We start from the raw sequence: 1,867 nt of genomic DNA, 5'->3' as shown, positions 1-1,867 counted from the left end.
AGCTTACAAATAACCCCCGGAATCTTGCTCTTAACACGACTATCAACACACTCATTAGCAATAAGAACTGAGTCAAGAATCTGTCTACCTCCCACAAAACTATTTTGAGACTCAGAAATCAGTTGATCTAATACCTGTTTCAACCTATTTGCCAAAACCTTCAACAAAATCTTGTACAAGCTCCCCACCAATCTGATAGGCCTGAAGTCTCGAATATTAGAATCATCATTTTTCTTAGGAATAAGAGCTATAAAGGTCGCATTCAGAGATTTCTCAAACTTACTATGATGTTAGAACTCCTCAAAAACTGCTAGAACATCTCTTTCCACCACTCTCCAGCAATGGTGGAAAAAAGCCATAGAGAAACCATCTGGACCTGGAGCTTTATCTCCCCCCAACTCATTAAGAGCTAGAAGAATCTCCTCCTTCTTGAACCTCCTTTCAAGCCAACCCCTCTCCGACCCATCTATCTGATCAAACTCCAAACCTTCCACAAAGGGCCTCCACTCTTCTGACTCCTGGTACAAATTTTTATAAAAATGCACAACCTGAGCAGCCATCTCAGATTCCTCCTCATAGATCACCCCATCCACCTCCAAAAAACTCAGGTGATTAAACCTTCTCCGGGAATTAGCCATCTTATGGAAGAATTTAGTGTTGTTATCTCCTTCCTTAATCCATAGCATCCTGGATTTCTATCTCCAAGAGATTTCTTCCAAGGAGAGAAGATTCTCAACTTCAGATCTCGCCACCGCTCTCTCACAAGACTCTACATCAGAGAGACCAAACTCCCCTTCCTTGGCATCTAAAGAATTCAAAGTCTCTAATAATTGAGACTTTTTGCGACCAACATGACCAAACTCCAAACGATTCCACCGAACGATGTCCCCTTTCAAGGCCTTCAATTTTTTGGCAAACACAAAACTAGGAGTGCCAGAGAAAGAATGACGATTCCACCAAGACTCAACTCTATCAATAAAGCCTTCCGTCTTGAGCCACATATTCTCAAACCTAAACGGACTTTTCCCCCTCACCATTCCCCCCACCTCCACTAGAATAGGGAAATGGTCAGAAACAGGGTGAGGTAAAATTCGTTGGATCACATCCGGATAATGCTCCTCCCACTCCTGAGACACCAAAACTCTGTCTATCCTAGACATCGAATGACGAACTGACCCTCTAGACCAGGTATAGCTCCCTCCCTCCAAAGGCAAATCAATCAAATTAAGGTCCTTGACGAACTCCGAAAAAAGTTCCATTGCCGGAGTGAGACGAGAATTACCCAAACGTTCACTAGGGAAGCGAACAATATTGAAATCCCCAATACAACACCAAGGGACATTCCAATATTGCTAAATACCAACCAACTCATCCCACATTAATCCCCTCGCATTGTTATCAATAGGGCCATAAACCCCCGAACAAGCCCAACTGAAACCGTCTCCCACCCCTTGCCACCGAACAGACACAGAGAAAGAACCCACCAAAACTTCCGTCCTTTCTAAAACCCTCCTATCCCACATCAGCAGAATCCCACCGGCTGTCTGGACAGCGTACAAAGCCACCTAATCCACAAAGGGGCAGCTCCACAAATTCCCCACCATTTGTCTGTCCATACCAGTAAGTTTAGTTTCTTGAAAGTAAATTGCATCACACTTCCAATCACACAGTAAATTTTTAACAATAGAACGTTTCCGACGGTCATTCAGACCCCTAACATTCCAAGAGAGAATTTTTAAATTCATAAATACAAGAAAATCCCAACTGAATATTAGCTCAACAGCCAACACACTACCTGCTGTCATAATTAACCGAAGATTGCAGGTTCCTCAGCTCTCTCTTCCCTTTATCCTTATAGATAACAACT

The 1,867-nt window shown here is 43.0% G+C and overlaps 1 protein-coding gene across 1 annotated transcript; it reads right to left on the bottom strand.

Moving 5' to 3' along the window:
* Positions 1-695: 695 nt before the first annotated feature.
* On the bottom strand, positions 696-1,259 carry LOC115991423. The gene has a single exon (XM_031115115.1). The coding sequence runs from the start codon at positions 1,257-1,259 to the stop codon at positions 696-698; it is 564 nt and encodes a 187-aa protein (XP_030970975.1).
* Between the last annotated feature and the right edge of the window lie 608 nt (positions 1,260-1,867).

This window comes from Quercus lobata, chromosome 5 (assembly GCF_001633185.2).
Source record: "Quercus lobata isolate SW786 chromosome 5, ValleyOak3.0 Primary Assembly, whole genome shotgun sequence".
NCBI lineage: Eukaryota > Viridiplantae > Streptophyta > Magnoliopsida > Fagales > Fagaceae > Quercus > Quercus lobata.
Note: the sequence above shows the minus strand (reverse complement) of the source record. Positions and strands in the feature narration are given on the sequence as shown.

Coding starts and splice junctions, on each gene's coding strand:
- LOC115991423 (XM_031115115.1), bottom strand. CDS start 1,259: ATGGAACTTTTTTCGGAGTTCGTCAAGGACCTTAATTTGATTGATTTG.